General features: G+C 36.0%; 1 protein-coding gene across 1 annotated transcript in view; it reads right to left on the reverse strand.

The window, feature by feature from the left end:
• The window catches only part of SFXN1 (sideroflexin 1), a 28246-nt gene continuing 13453 nt past the window's right edge, over positions 1–14793 (reverse strand). The window contains exons 6-11 of the mRNA XM_070739393.1: positions 13623–13708; positions 11966–12093; positions 10477–10526; positions 6375–6424; positions 3010–3057; positions 1–182 (exon numbers count right to left, since the gene is read on the reverse strand). Of these exons, the coding sequence (XP_070595494.1) occupies positions 86–182; positions 3010–3057; positions 6375–6424; positions 10477–10526; positions 11966–12093; positions 13623–13708 (459 nt within the window). The 3' untranslated portion in view covers positions 1–85. The remainder of the gene's footprint in view (positions 183–3009; positions 3058–6374; positions 6425–10476; positions 10527–11965; positions 12094–13622; positions 13709–14793) is intronic.

Consider the following 14793-nt stretch of genomic DNA (forward strand, 5'->3'; position numbering starts at 1 on the left):
CAGGACTGCATTGTTTCAGCAAAGTAGACTCAATTAAAATGTTCATCTAGCTATAATTGAAGGACAAATCACCCTATTCTATAAATCATAATCCTTTGTTAAAATATACCCGATCCAATTCAGGACTCATTTCTTTGATCTTAGCTTGTAATTCTGGCTCCAGACGTGTTACTGACATGGAACTAGGAAGAAAAAATAATAAAGACATATTAATAAATTATCCATGATCAAGAAGTTTTAATCCGTTTGTTTACTGTATATCATATACCCCAGGAAATATCTTCCTTTAAAATATGGCTTAGTAGTTACTTGTTTTCCAAACAGCTCCTCTTCAATATTATCAGCATGAATTACAGAAAAGATATTTCATGTGCTATTTTGTTAAGTTATCTTCATATAATTTTATATGATATGGCATCTTAATGTATCAGACAGGACAAACCATTATGATTTCCCTTGTATGTGAAAGCTGAGCTAGCAGATCATGTACATGCCAAGCCTTTAAAATGTATTCTTAGATATTTGCCTCTCCTTCTACAAGTAAAATTTATTAGAACTGACATGGGAGATATTTCTGTTCTGAGGTTGAACAGAGTCAATCTTAAGGAGGTTTTTCTGGTTTGGTATTTGACCAAGTTGATTTTTCTCACAACCTCCAATTCCTCTCTCAAGGTTGTGAAAACATACAGAATTTGGAGTGGGTGAGGAGAAGCTTGCTTCCTGATAGCTGAAAAAGTAAAGGAATGGAAAAAGGGATTTTCCTGTGAATCTCCATTTTGGTATAAACAAAGGGACATCCCAGAAGCATGGGACACAAAAGCAGCACAGTGGAGAATGGCTTTTATTTATGGAAGGAGCGCCTCCAAGTGCAGAAAGGGTGGCCTCCAGATTGCATGCAGTCAGGCAGAAAAATCGGCTGCAGCTGGTGACACCAATTTTTATCTCCTGCTTTGCCATTATGAACAGCTTGTGCTCCTCCAATTCCCACCCTAATTCCTTCCTCCTAATTCTTTCTCCTGCCCTCCCTCCTGCTGAGGCTTTCAACAATTTTCTTTCTTGCTGAAAATGTCTCCGCTGTCTTTCCTCCTCAAACCGATCTAACCTTTCATTATTCTTCCTCTCTCTCTGCTGCTGGCACTCTTATCTATCCTTGATGCTATTTCTCCTGGAAGGGATTTTGCCATGGTTTTTCTCCATTACCTGCATTTTCCATTTTTTACAGTCATTTTTTTTCATAATTCTCTGATGCGCTTTTCTTTTTAATGTGCTTTTTTTCCATTTTTTTTCTCTGCATCTGACTCTTCCCAAGCCTTTTATGTCAGAATGCTATCTATACTTTATCCCCAATTCATCCTCCTTTTCTAGATTTTTTAATTCTATTTTTTCCATTTTATTTCCTTAGCCCTACTGCCAGTTCTAGTTTGTTGTGTTATGACATATTCTGTTTCAAAAGAAAAGAAAAATTGCAGCATGTTTTCTATCAGTACAGTTGACGGAACTATGGCACTCAGTGTCACAGCACCATCTACTGGTGGGAAAAAACCTGCAACATTTAAATAACAAAAACTACTCAGCTAACCACCATAGTGTACTATTACTATTATATATGCAACAATGTGAAATCACAGCTGCAAGTTCTCTAGCTATTGTTGGCCTTCAGGTTCTTCATACAGGGATTTTTTCCCCAAAGAATCTAGGATGTCATAATGTATGAACACTGTATATTTATTTTTTCAACACATGTATATAGCTGCCCAACTTAGATTTACAACATTAAACATCCTTGACAAACTCCCACAATGAGCAACCATTACAATCAGACTTGCCACTTTTATCAGTCCCATAGCAGTCTGGGGCCCTCAGGCTTGCTGACAGAACTATGTCTTTAGGAGCTTCTAGAAAAGGTGCGGGAGCCATTATATCTCTGGAGTGTTGATATTCCACCAGCAAAAAGGTCCCACCATATCTACTTCCATGCTGTGCAAGGTAGATGCAACTGGGGAGAGGCAGTCCTTCAATTAACCCAGCCCCACAAGCCATGTAACGTTTAAAGGTGATACACCAGCACCTTGACTGCACCTGGAAGCAAATCGGCAACCAATGCAGCTCCCACAAAAGATATGCAATTTAGGCTTGTGCAAAACTATGTGAGCCATTGCATTTTGAACTTTCTGAAACTTTAACATTCTGAAATTTTTAAAATGTAATTTTTATAATTTTAAAAATGTTTTTCTAAATTATTCTGATTTTAATGCTTCATATTACTGATGATATTACACACTACTGAGAGCCTTTCTTCTAAGGAGGTGGGCAGTTAAGAAAGAAGAATGAATGAATGAATGAATGAATGAATGAATGAATGAAGAAGATGAATTAATGAATGAATAAGAGCTGTGCAAACCTCATTCCATTCTAGTACTGATGATGTTATTTATTGGGTAATGAAACATCCAAGTCCAGAGTACCAAGGACCCCCAAATTCAATCCTGAACTCCAAATATTCTCTTCCACCAGAAGTCTCTATATTGCTGATCTTCCTAGCTAAAATTAAGGTATAGTTTATGACGTATGATATATAAAATCAGGATCTGAAAATAACCTCTGGAAAAACTATGGGTAGAGTAAACCTTACTCTTAGGGTTTTCCTTACATTTCTTATGTCTCTTTTGTCATGCCCAGAAAAATGGAGGAAGATATGAAGACCAGAGCAAAAGACAGATTTGCTACTAGAGTTACAAAATGGAAAACAAACAAAGGTTTATTATAAAGTTATGATAGAAAGAGGAGGAATGGGAAAACGTGTACTTAGGATTGAAAAACATCCCTCTATGGTCTGAATTTGGTCAGGATATGGGGAATTAAGAGTACTTGTATTCCACAGAGGTGAGGAACGTGACTGTTGAATGAATTGAGAGGTTTTTGGAAAGCAATAAATCGGTTTTCTCATTTTCATAGTCTGCATGGCATAATATCTCTCACTGTAGAAAAGTAGTAAAGAAGTAACTGTACCTTTTCTGTGGAAATAATGCACAGCACAGAGGTGTTGCGAACACCAAGCTGGAAAAGACAAAAGTTAATATATTTTTTAATGTAGTCAAAGTTTGGATAATTTTAAGTGGAATCAACTTTGGATTCTCAGAATAACAGTTTGTCACATTAGCACCCAAATATCAATTCCAATGTCATAGGAACTGATAACTTAACTATAGCAGTTCATTCCCATCTTTATATTCACATACATGGGTTATTTATTTGCCAGTGCAATATTCTTACAGCATGGATTGTGAAGGGGGACAAGCACCTTTCCTGAAGCTGTAGAGAGATGGCACCAAGTAGGATGCCAGGTCAGATTGTGTGAAATTCTTCCTGAGCTCCTTGCTATTCACACACGAGGGTTAATAGGTAACATTACCTGGAGGAAAGTCTGCTTTCATAAAGCGATCAAAGAAAAAAATGTTTTTCCAAAGGTTGAATTCCTCTGAAGATGGAAGATCAATAATGTTGATCTTTCCCCAAAAGTGGGAGGGGGGAAATAGCGTAATTCTGGCTGGGGAATTTGAAATGCCACAGTCTCACCATCAACAGGAGAAGAATACTGTATTCCTAAATTGTTAGCATGGCTGTGGATCTGAAAAGGGTACATTTGCTCAGCTGTTTCAGAACAAAGTTTGATGATCGCTAAAAAGGATGGCCCAATGAAAAACAGATGTGTAAAATTACCCACTATAAAGTAGAGGCAGGGGCAGCAGTGGTATTACCAGTCTTGTCAGGCAATATAAGCAAATCACACCCCTCATTGTTTTGGAATGATAGGATGGTAATAATTGAAACCATTGGACATCCATGGCTACATTGTGTAAAGACAATGCTTTCTGTCCAGGAACCAACAGAGTCCATCTGAAAGGATGATTGTCAGAGACCAGAGATGGGTATGATAAGAACACAAAATAGGGTTGATATGGATACTTCTTGTGAACTGTAGCAAACAGTTGCTACACAACATCCATGAGATAGTAAGTTGAGCTACCAAATAATCCATTCTTAACAAATTGGCTTCCACCAATAAATCAATGGAACTTAGTCAAGTTTGATGGTGAAGAATAAATTGGGTTAGCATGCCTTTACTTATTAAATCAGCTACATGAGTTCATCAGGAAAGACTTAATGAACTCAATCTGTATAGTCTGGAGGACAGAAGGAAAAGGGGGGACATGATCGAAACATTTCAATATGTTAAAGGGTTAAATAAGGTTCAGGAGGGAAGTGTTTTTAATAGGAAAGTGAACACAAGAACAAGGGGACACAATCTGAAGTTAGTTGGGGGAAAGATCAAAAGCAACGTGAGAAAATATTATTTTACTGAAAGAGTAGTAGATCCTTGGAACAAACTTCCAGCAGACGTGGTTGGTAAATCCACAGTAACTGAATTTAAACATGCCTGGGATAAACATATATCCATCCTAAGATAAAATACAGGAAATAGTATAAGGGCAGACTAGATGGACCATGAGGTCTTTTTCTGCCATCAGTCTTCTATGTTTCTATGATTATGCTTAGCTATTGCTTAGCAAACCATGTTCTATCTGTCTAGTACACCTGGACATAGGTACTTATAGCCCAATATTATATGACTGAGGCAGAAGGTATTGATTTATTTGTATCTTGCATTATTTTTTTAAAAAAACACAAGGTGGCAAATATATCCAACACATTTTTTCTCTTCCTAGTTTCTCCACAACCACCACCCTGTGGGGTGAGTCTGAGAAAGAATGACTGACCCAAGGTCACCCAGCTGGCTTTCATGGCTAAGGCAGGCACTAAAACACACTCTCCTGCTTTCTAACCTGTGTCTTAATCACTAGACTGTAAATGTTAAGTAAGTGAATTTAAGTAAAACTAAAGCAAATAGAGAAAAGAAATGAGTCTATGAAACAAACTCTTAGAACAGATGTGTTAGCATTGTGGCATTTATAAACAAACCACAGGGATGATGATGTGGCTGGGTAAAAGATATGACTTGTCTACAAGCAAACAAGAAAACTCAGAAAGCATTGAGAACTCCACAAACTGCAGGGATTCCCTATCAGCGGTCAATCAGATGCCGAAATGATTCAGAAGAAGCCATGTGCTGATATTCTCTTAAGATTCAAACAGCAAAGGTGTTCAGCCCATGTATGTGAAAAACATGAGACCACAGTAAAGAACCTTAAATTTGGAATTGGAAGGTACCTTAAAGATCAACATATCTAAATAGAATACTCAAATATATATTTATGAAACCCTACATAACATAGAAAACATTGGCCAAAATTAAGCAGGATTATCTTCTTCTTCTTCTTCTTCTTCTTCTTCTTCTTCTTCTTCTTCTTCTTCTTCTTCTTCTTCTTCTTCTTCTTCTTCTCCTCCTCCTCCTCCTCCTCCTCCTCCTCCTTTCATTAACATGAAACTCAGTTAACTGAACATTTAAAAAACTGTCACAAATACCACTGACTGGTGCTAATGGTTGATGTGGGCTGCTGCCAGCATCCTAAGTACCAACCAAATATCTTCTTTAAATATATAATGTTCCGAGTAGTGCAGTTCTTTGCAGTTCTGCTGGTGTTATTGCAGGAAGCTGCACTTTCTTGATGTGTTTCGTGAAATTCTTGGACATGGTACTAAGTGCCTCGATGACAATGTTCATCCATAGCCATGTAGTTTCAATGACCACATCGTAATATTTCATAATTTTTCCAATTTTTTCTTCTTCGACTCTGGCATCTCCTGGCACAGCAATATGAACAAATAACTGGAGTGTTGTGTTCCAAATGATGATCTGTCTGTATTCGAAAGTCCCACAAGGTCTTCAACCTCTCATTTTCAGTAACTTTTTCCACTTTGTGCTCCCATGACTTTTTTGATACAGGTATGCCATATTTTTTACATAATGACCAGTTATTTAGATAACACAGGACATAAGGTGAAAGTTATTTTTTATGGCATCTACGTTTCTGACCATAAGTTGAAGGATGTCATGGCTACCTCCCTTTTTGCATTTTGGGGCCTCAACACATGTGCAAAAGGGCAGGCTTTGGACTCTGGTGTTGCACTGCCTATGTTGCAGATATTGACCCCTTGCTGTGGACACTGTTATGTGCTGTTTTTTTCTGCTTTTCAAATATCTTCAGCCCAGATGAAGTCAAACATACATTTAAGTTCCCTTCATGGTTTTGGTCTTGCTCTCAGTAGCTGATTTAATAAACCGTTTTCCTATTTGCTTGATATGCTTTTCCTTAAACTCTTCCTTAATGTAAGAAAGTAAATGTTAATCTGCACAAATGAAACAAAAGTGAACATCAGTATGAGAAATTCGAACAGGTTTTTTTTTTACTTACCAGAAACCCACTAACCCTACTTGAATGGGGGCACTCATCCATGGGAACCTCTGTGTTAAAAAGAGAAGAAGCAAAAAGGTAGGTTCATTCTCAATTTATGTACAGAGTTATTGGATACAAAACTTTGAATGGTACAAAAAATATAGGAAGAATGAAGGCTTATTATTATGATGAATGAAGGCAAAATATATTGAATCTTGCAATATTTTATTACATTCAATACAACACTGTAGATGTTGCAACAGTAGCCTCCTAGATGCTTCTGAATTCAACATGCCTATTGTATTTTAAATAAAATTTAAAAAAAAAGCGCTGTCATCATTTTTATAGGTATAAAAAGCACAGGTATTTTTCATTTAACAGCTCCAATTGGACCAACAACTCTGTTGTGAACTGAAGCAGTCTCTAAATGAAAAAAAAATTCAAATAACTACACCTGCACCTTTTCTTCACTCTACTGCTCTGGAATGATGATTTCATTGTTGGGATAAATAGCAAGAAAGAAATTGTTTGTATTTATATTTACAAGACATTTACAAGCTCTGAGCTGAAGAAGCTTCATGGATGAGAAGCGAAACATCTTCGAAGAAAAATCAGAAAGTCCAGTTGCCTATTAGAAAAATAGGGGTAAAAAAGCACCTTTGGGACAACCAGGATCTGGATGACTGAGAATCTCCGTAACTTCTAAGATTAAATTTTCCTTTAATTAAACTATTCAGGCCACTTTAAAAATTGTTTCTGATCTAAATAACAACAGTATGGTATTGTCTATCCCTTATATTAGGTGATCCATCTATCATTTGCTGACATTTATATTTGGGAAGCTTTAGCAAGTTTATACTCAGTGAGGTTCACAATGATGAAACAAAGAAGTGCACGAAGAATTGCTGGAGTTCTCCAAGTCACAAGAGGAAAGATGTTATTTCCTTGGTCATAATTTATACATTATCCATGTCTTTTTTTTCAAAAGATGAACTATTTTTCAGGGGTTAATAATTAGGTAATGGGGCAGTATTAAATGAAGGCTATAATGCTTTAATGAACTGGTTTGTTATTAGTAGATGCAAATAATGAGCTTGCCCAAGCAGCTTGTTAAAAAAGGGCAATCTGTTGCTCAATGGATTTAGAACTGATCAATATCAAGTGTTATGATTAACTAACTGAAGACTAATGATTCACCTGAACTTACAGTCAATGAAGCAGAGAATAGACAAGGAAGGAGAACCAGGAAATCATAAAGAGTGTGTCAAAAGACATGGAACAGTCACTAATGGGGTTCATTCAGATGTAAAAGCTGCTAAATTAGAATGCCTAATTAAATTCCACAATAAGCAATGAAGTCTTAGTTGGACATGGCAATATCCTCTTTTTATGATTTCTTACAGCACACATTTGTGCTGTCTTCTAATAACTAGAAATGCAAACAATTATGGACATTGTGAACCTGGAAGTAAGAGGAAATATTTGGCAGCTCTTCTGAAGGTAGAAATACTTCAGGTATTTCAGGTACTTCAGGTATTTAGCATTACCATTGAAATGAATTACTGTATTCCAGTGTTCCCTCTAATTTTTTGGGTGGGTGGGTGTAAAAGTATAGTGTCTGAGCGGCAGTCCCTTCGGGACTGGGCGGCACAGAAATAATAAACAAACAAACAAACAAACAAAAAACCCACCCTGTTTTGCCTCAGAGAATTTCAAAACAAAATACTGTACTGTGTGTCTATAACAGTGAGCTCATAATAGGGCAACTCTATCAATATCAAAATGCCACTTAAATAGTTGAGCTAGTTTCAAACTAGATTTTGATTTTCTTTCTCTCTTCCTTACTCCCATTCTTTTTCTTTCTCTTTTCCTTCCTCTCTTTTTTCTATCTGTTTCTCTCTCTTCCTCTCTCTCTCCTTCCCTCTCACTCTTTCCCTCTCGGCTTCTGGGCAGGTTTGGAAAACTCTGAGTTGATGATGATTTTTAAGTGAGCGATTGCTCACTGCTCAGCTTAGAGGGAACTATGCTGTATTCTTGTACTTATTGTCAGTAATTACTGACAATAATAAATAAGCTCATATTTTACGGCTGCTTTTGATAAATTTTAAAACAATTTAATCTTTAAAACATTTCCTTATAATCCTTATGAATACTTTTAAAATAGTAAATCTACATTCATCTTCTCCTGAAACTTAGGACTTAAATTAATGTGCCCAAAGTTGAATCTGATCTTTTATGTGACTGAAAAGGGTTGATTTATCATCCATTTGTTTGTTTTCTTGGCTACCCATAGTATTCTCAGGAATCTTCTCCAACACCAAAGTTCAAAAACATCAATACTCTTCTAACTTTCAGTTCCATTGAGTGTCACATGGAATGCAACATTCCATGATTCTGATCTTTGTAGATATAAACAAACAGTATCATGGCATCTAAATATATTTTCTAAGGCCTTTCACTGGTTGCTGTTCCAAGTGTTAATCTGCAGAATATTTATTATTTGTTCCTATATTATGGGTAGTCCTCGACTTCAGCTTGTCATTTAATGACCCTTGGAAGTTATGAAATTTGTAAAGGGTGCTTTATGGCACGTAATGCACTTCTAGCCATTGTAAAACGCCATGCTATCTCTCCAATAGTCACAAGACTGAATTTCAGGCACTTGGCAACACATTTATAACTGGTTATAGGGTTCCCTGGTCATGTGACTGTGTTTTGTAATGCTTTTTGGGCAATTTCTGGTGTTCTGTAATGGTTTCTTGCAACCCCCCCCCCAAGAATGGATTCATAATTATAATTATTCGACTCATTATCCTAAAACAATCATAAAATTGGATTCACTCGTGTGGGTGTCTCAAGTTATGATTGAAATTCTGGTTCCAACTATGATTATGTGTTGAGGTCTACTGTTATCAATGGTTGATTCTAAAAGGAAGAAGCTATTTATCACTTTGATATGACTCTTGTTAATTCTATGGGTAGTTATTGTACCTGTTGTCATTAGTTTGGTCTTCTTTTATACATCTTTATATACTTCCCATTTTTTTCAGAGTGTTCCTTGATTTTTATTACTAGCCTTGAAGGTCTTTTGCAGCTATTAGTCATCAGCATCTTACATAATTATTGTAAGAGTCCTATATAATAATGTTTGGGAATTAAACATTAATTAATGTGGAATCAGGTTAAGAATAACTATTACTACAAATTGGTCAGTAGACACTGGTTTTTAATTATTGAATTGAAAGGAATGAGACCTTGAACAAAATTCTTAAGAGGTTGCAATCAGCTTGCCGTTCCTAATCTACAAGATTATATTAAACACATGAAATCCCATTGTTTAACCTCAAATATGTAAGTATCTTATTCCTGTTTAGAATAAAAAAAGGACTAAACTGAAGAGGCAATTTCAGGTCTCTTTCACGCAACTAGATGTCTAGAAATTTAGGCAATTTTCCCCTCTCAACTACATCCCCCAAAGAAGTTTCTGCTGTTCTGAAGAAAGTTCAGTTTTTCTCTCAATTAAGCTATTTCATAGCAGATGACATCTCAATCTAATCTTAGTTAAATTTTCACTTAGCAGTTATTTTATGTTTATGAGCTTTAGAAAATACTTGAAAGACACATTTGGGGAGGAAAGCTCCTGTACTTTAGCTTCTACCCAATAAAAATAAATACAATATTATTACTGCTCTTTAAAAGATTGGACTAGACCTAATTTACTTTATGTATGTATGTATGTATGTATGTATGTATGTATGTATGTATGTATGTATGTATGTATGTATTTATTTATTTATTTGTATGCTGCCCTTCTCCGAAGACTCAAATAATTAAAGACTGGAATAATTAAAGTGTTAATTTTTTTTTTCTGAATGTGTTCATGAACAAGATGTTCCCTAAAAAAATTATAGGGAATAATTATAGATTTTACTGCAGCATATATTTCTGAGAGGCTATTTTGTAATATTTCAAACACTATCATTTACTGTTTTATGTTTATTTTATAGTTACTGACTGTGAACCACTCAGAGTTATATAAGTTGGGCAACCGTATACATTTTTTAAATGTAATAAAATAAAATGGATCAGGAAAGAAATCTCTTTGGGAACATTGGCTTACCTTTAAAAATGCCTTCTTTTCCAAAGTATTCATTATGAACGGGGGAATGGCTAAAAGACAGTGAACAAAAATGTGCTTAAAAATTTCATGCTATACCATATGCTGCTTTAGGAATAAAAACATTTTGACGGATGAATACAATAGAACCCTTAGCAAAATCCTTAGAGCAACTTCTAATAGTATAAGAAATATTATCCTAGAATTTACTAACAGAATTTACTCCTTCTCCCTCTCTCTCTCCCCCTCTTCCTCTCCGTCTGTATGTGTGTGTGTGTGTGTAATATTTGGGAATTTGGGAACACAAGTACAGTTACAACTACAGGACTTAGAGTGAGAAAACCTAGTCTTCCTTTATGCATGGATGTTATCTAGATGACTTTGGGGCACTCATTCTTCTTAGTTCTATACTGGATAGTTGAATAATAATAATAATAATAATAATAATAATAATAATAATAATAATAATAATAATAACCATCATCTACCATGCTAGACTAATTAAGAATGATAGGGAAGGGTGCCATACATAATAAATTATAATTATACATAATAAATAATAAATTATTAGATATTTTTTTTTAGATAATAATTAGATATTAGATAATAATTTATTAGATTTATATGCCGCCCCTCTCTACCATTCTTAATTAGTCTAGCATGGTAGATGATGGTCTATATCTTTCAATGAACATAACTTCATCCTGAATTTGATTGATTTGGGCTAAACAAATATAAAAAATTGAGTTCCAAAGTTTTTCTGGATGTCTAGGGATGGGTTGCATTTGGACCATTCGTAAGTTTTTTTATTGTTGGCTTTATGTTTCTTATGGTTTTTTTAAAATGTCTTTTAAGTTTTATTATTCTTTATTATCCAGGTTTTTGCTGCATAAGATGGATGCTTGTACCAATCATTTAAATAAATAACTCTCATATAGAGAGAAAAATATGTTTTTGAAAATAAATATATACTTGCAGATATGTTAAGAAGACTTCAAAATACACCCAAAACTGGGTTTGGCTCATCTGCAACTATGCATGACAATACTTTTTAAAATTACTCATACATACTTTGGGTAAAATCTAGACCAAAATTCCATGAAAACTAACCCACTCAAATATAATCTAGTTGTCAATATTTAAAGTGGAATCTAGTCTTGAAAATTCCATTTGTTGGTAAAGCGTGTGAAAATAAAGTTCTTTAAAATACATGAAAAAAACAAAATTTTTGAGAGTTGCCTTATCTGTGGGTGGTACATTTTTTATGGTGATTTGATCTGAGGGTCTGCAGATGGGCTCATCCACATGAACACAATGTTACAAGAGCTCTCTACAGCTTTAAAGTAATTGGTGCTGGTAAAGGAGCTAGAGTGACTGCTATCGAGCTATCAATTACTTTCTTAGCGAAGCACAACAGTATCAGAAGTAGTTCTAAGTTTTAAGAATTGTTAGAAGAATGTCAGCATTAAAGTTAATGGAAGTTGGGACACACCCATTCCTGGAGCAGCCATGAGGATCCGTGAAATCACAACTTGCACAATGGCCTGTTGAGCAGCTTTGGATGATTCACCCAGTCGGTTCCCATTTTCGTCTGCAATGGGAATACCATACTTTAGTTCCCTGTTGGGTTTTTAAAGAAAGAAAAAGAAAAAAAAGAAGAACTGAGAAGGTCATTGTTTTATTCTTAAAGGACTCCAAATGCTGACATCAATGTTCTTTCAAAGTTCAAATCATCACCTCTGAACTTTTTGTGATCCTTCCATGTATTGTGTGATGTTTAATAGGACCCATAGGAATCCCATTGACTAAATGACTAAATTGGCATCACACCATCATGATACAAGTCCACCCTCTTTTCTTTGTGCATCGTGATATCGCACAGATAGATTTTAGACATGCAGGTAGTCCTTGACTTACAACACTTCATTTAGTGACTGTTGGAGGTTATTATGGTCCTGAAAAAAGTGACTTATTGTTTTTCACATGACTGTTGCAGCATTCCCATGGTCACGTGATCAAAATTCAAGCACTTGGCAACTGACTTATATTTATGAGGGTTGAAGTGCCCCAGGGTTGTGGAATAATCTTTTGAGAACTTCCGACAAGCAAAGTCAACAAGGGTACCAGATTCACATAACAACTGTGTTACTAACTTAACAACTGCAGTAATTCACTGTGGCATGAAAGGTCAAAACTCACTTAACAACTTTCTCGCTTAGTAACAGAAATTTTGGGCTCAATTGTGGTCACAAGATGAGGACTACCTGTAGTCAATAAGACAGATTTGATAAATTGAAAATCCCTTTTTGAAATTTCAAAAGCAGCTAACAGCTAGCATAACTAACAGCTAATTAATACGTTCAGCCATACATGACATTGCATAGTTAACAATTAAAGAGCAATAACAATAAAAGCATTTGCAATTAAAACCAATAGAATTAGAATAAAATAACAGTCGGGAACAAATATATACACACACACATAGAGACACACACGCACACACACAGTGTTTACCCAAACTATCAGGAGCCCAGTCTAGATCAGGGGTCTGCAAATTTGGTGCTTCTCTGACCTGTGGACTTCAACTCCAAGAATTCCTGAGCCAATCAGGTTAGCTCAGGAATTCTGGGAGTTGAAGTCCACATGTCATAGGAGAACCATGTTTGCCTACTCCTGGTCTAGATGAAAAATCCCCTCCCAGCTTTTTAATGCCTTGCAAAGTGACATGAGTCATGAGTATCCTTTAACTATTATGTTCTACCCTTATTGTTTTCTGTTTTATGTGAAGTTGCTTTGGTAATTCACAACTTCTCACATGCAGCAATTCCTTGAAAACAGGCACATTCCTGGATTGATGGCTGCTGGTAGATCCAAATGGCAAGAATGTTTCGGAAGACCATCTTGACTTCCAAAGTTTGAAAAAAACAACAACAAACATCTGTGTGGAGAGTTAATGTAACTCCCTCAGGAAGTGAAACTAAGCAGTAGATAGAAGCAAACATTTTAAAAATTCTTTTTCGTTTAACTTAAAAATGAGATATTTCATATGAAATGCATGTTTAGTGTGTGTGTTTATATTGGAGAACCCAGGCAGTTATGGTAACTGTGGGCAAGAAGTCCTGAAGGTCACATGCTACGATTTATCTTACCTTTGCCTCATTAATGGAATATTAATACAGTTAGCAGCAGCTACAGCAGCAAAAGGAACAAAACGTCCTATAAGTGGTGAAACATGCTGTGGAAACAGAAGAGAGTGTCATCTGAATATGGCTAACCCTGGTTAATTTTTTAAATTTTTAAAAGAATTTTGACTTAAGCCATGAAGGACAGCAGTGAAAAGTAATAATATTTTAGGATCAGTTGTATAAAGAATGCAGAACAAAATAGCAGAGAATGTGCTGTAACTGTGTTTCTTGGTAATGTATTTAAATAATTTTCCTTACAAGAAATTAAGGATAGTTTCCCCCTCACTACATTTTTCTGAAAATGCACTGACACTGCACTTTCAATGAACCCAGAAAGCAGAACCTGAATTCTTTTAATTAATCAGCAGTGGACCGTTACTGTAACTTCAGTAAGTTTTTCTTCCAAGAAAAAACTTGCAGCAACCTTGTGTTGATTTTAGAATCATGCTATTTTGTCTATCATTGAGTCACAATTTATTCAGAATTCTTTTTTTCTTGCAGGAAAGTATTTTTAAAACATCTGATTCATGAAGTGCACAGCAAAAACTAGTCCCTGTGTAAATCACTAGGATTTTTTACAGGGAAATTTAAAAGAGGATTTCAAAGAATATAATGTAACTTTCAAGAGCCAACTGTACTCAGCATTTATGGGCATCAGCTGTTACATATTTTCAGTAGAAATTGTATTCTCTAGGGCAGGGGTATCAAATTCAATTTCACTGAGGGATGCATCAGCATTGTGTTTAACCTAGGGGGACGTGTGTGTGTGTGGGGGGGCACTCCATTTTCAGCTGTGAAGGCCTCCTACAACCCTCTGCCTGCAAAAACAGAGCTTGGAAATGATGCTTGTGGCCCTTGTGAGCTCCATTTTTGCCCTCAATGGCCTCTTGCAACTCTCTGCCAGTGAAAAATGGCTTGGAAGAGCTAACTGTGGGCCCGGAGCTGCATTTTTGGCTGTGATGGCCTCCTGCATGTAGCCCTTCTAAACCCTCCCAAGCTCCATTTTCACTGGCAGAGGTACTGTGGGCTGATCCTTTGCTGTTTCCAGGGGAGCCCCATGGGCCAGATCTAATTGCCCTGTGAGCCGGATCCGTCCTCCAGGCCTTGAGTTTGACACCCCTGCTCAAAGGCGTTG

This window comes from Erythrolamprus reginae, chromosome 2 (genome assembly GCF_031021105.1).
Source record: "Erythrolamprus reginae isolate rEryReg1 chromosome 2, rEryReg1.hap1, whole genome shotgun sequence".
Lineage (NCBI taxonomy): Eukaryota > Metazoa > Chordata > Lepidosauria > Squamata > Dipsadidae > Erythrolamprus > Erythrolamprus reginae.